Source organism: Phyllostomus discolor, chromosome 4 (assembly GCF_004126475.2).
Source record: "Phyllostomus discolor isolate MPI-MPIP mPhyDis1 chromosome 4, mPhyDis1.pri.v3, whole genome shotgun sequence".
NCBI classification, from domain to species: Eukaryota; Metazoa; Chordata; class Mammalia; order Chiroptera; family Phyllostomidae; genus Phyllostomus; species Phyllostomus discolor.
The window spans coordinates 136,848,445-136,850,411 of NC_040906.2; the positions used below are offsets into that span (position 1 = coordinate 136,848,445).

At 42.7% G+C, this 1,967-nt stretch overlaps 1 protein-coding gene across 1 annotated transcript; it reads left to right on the forward strand.

Moving 5' to 3' along the window:
• The first annotated feature begins 390 nt into the window (after positions 1-390).
• Positions 391-1,500, forward strand: LOC114495329 (heterogeneous nuclear ribonucleoprotein A1-like). The gene is given in 2 exon segments (XM_028510583.1): positions 391-1,158; positions 1,315-1,500. Coding segments are annotated over 2 exon segments (954 nt in total).
• Positions 1,501-1,967: the final 467 nt, after the last annotated feature.

A 1,967-nucleotide genomic window follows, 5' to 3' on the forward strand; every position in this document is an offset into this window, starting at 1 on the left:
TTTATGGATCATATTTTGATGAATGAATTTTTTAAATGGGCTATAAAAGGAAAATATACCTCTATTATAATGTTTTGTAAAAGAAGGAGGAAATATAATACCAGGATTAGACCTTTGGCTTTGTAAATAATCAGAAAAGGAGTAAAAATAATACTCCCTTGAAAAATAAGGGATCTTATGGAAAAGAAAATTTACTGGAGAAATAATAGTAGCACAGAGTCCTCATATTGCATCCATAAGAGCCCTTCGTTCTATGCAACCAGCTGGACTTCCATTCATTTGCAGATCTACTTGGAGTAGAGAGGTGTTTATTATGCAATTAATTTAAAATTACAGGGTTTTAAAGAATTCAATGGACTTTGCTTCCAAGTAAGCATCCTTAAAGTTGTCATGTCTAAGTCAGAGTCTTGCAAAGAGCCCAAACAGCAGTGGAAGCTCTTTATTGGAGGTTTGAGCTTCACAGCAACTAATGAGAGTCTGAGGAGTCATTCTGAGCCAACGGGAATGCTCAGGAACTGAATGGTAATGAAAGATCCAAACAGCAAGGTCTCCAGAGGCCCTGGGTTTGTCACGTATGCCACTGTGGAGGAGATGGCTACAGCCATGAATGCAAGGCCACAGGATGTGGATGGAAGAGTTGTGGAACAAAAGAGGGCCATCTCAAGAGAAGATTCCCAAAGACCTTGTTCCCACTTAACTGTGACAAAGAGATTTGTCAGTGGTATTAAAGAAGACACTGACAAACATCACCTAAGAGATTATTTTGAACAGTATGAGAAAATTGAAGCGATTGAAATCACAAATGACCAAGGCAGTGGCAAAAAGAGATTTGCTTTTGTAACCTTTGATGATCATGCCTCTGCAGACAAGATTGTCACTCAGAAATACCATACTGTAAGTGGCCACAACTGTGAAGTAAGGAAAGACATATCTAAGCAAGAGATGGCTAGTGCTTCATCCAGCCAAAAAGGTCCAAGCGGTTCTGGAAACTTTGGAGGAGGTTGTGGAGGTGGTTTTGGCGGGAAAGACAGCTTTGGTCATAGAGGAAACTTCAGTGGTCGAGGTGGCTTTGGTGGCAGCTGTGGTGGTGGTGGATATGGCAGCAGTGGGGATGAGTATAATGGACTTGGTAATGATGGTAGTTTCGGAGAAGGCAGCCCTGGTTACTCTGGAGGAAGCAGAGGCTATGGAAGTGGTAGCTAGGCTTATGGAGACAGAGCAGTGGCCTGGTGGGAGTGGCACCTATAATGGCCATAACAAAGGAGGAGGTGGCTTTGGCGATGGTAGTAGAAGCAATTTGGGAGGTGAACTAGAAGCTACAATGATTTTGGCAATTACAATCAATTTTCAAATTTTGGATTCATGAAAGGAGAAAACTTTGGAGGCAGAAGCGCTGGCCCCTGTGGTGGTGGAGGACAGTACCTTGCTAAACCACAAAACCAAGCTGGCTACGGTGGTTCCAGCAGCAGCAGTAGCTATGGCAGTGGCAGAAGGTTTTAACAAAGCATAGCAGCAGAGGAGAGCCAGATGAGTGACAGGAAAGCTACGGGTTACAACAGAGTTGTGCACTCAGCCAAGCACAGTGGCAGGGCCTAGCTGCTATAAAGAAGACATGTTTTAGACAGCATTCCAACAACCGGTTTTAATGTAGTTTTGTTTTGCACCCATGTTGTTGATTGCTAAATGTAATAGTCTAAACAGGATGCTGAATAAATGTGTCTTTTTAAAATGTGCTGTGTAAAGTCAGTCTACCCCGAAGCCATCTTGGTAAATTACCCCAACAGTGTGAAGTTAGAATTCCTTCAGGGTGATGCCAGGTTCCATCTGAAATTTATTTACAACCTGCTTGGGCACAGAAGCCAGTCACCTCAGATAACTTGGTGTAGTAGAATTGACAGCTGCCATGTTGTGACCTGCAGTTCACCATTAAAAGGATCACTCAAGCAGAGTCATGGAGTTTATTTGGT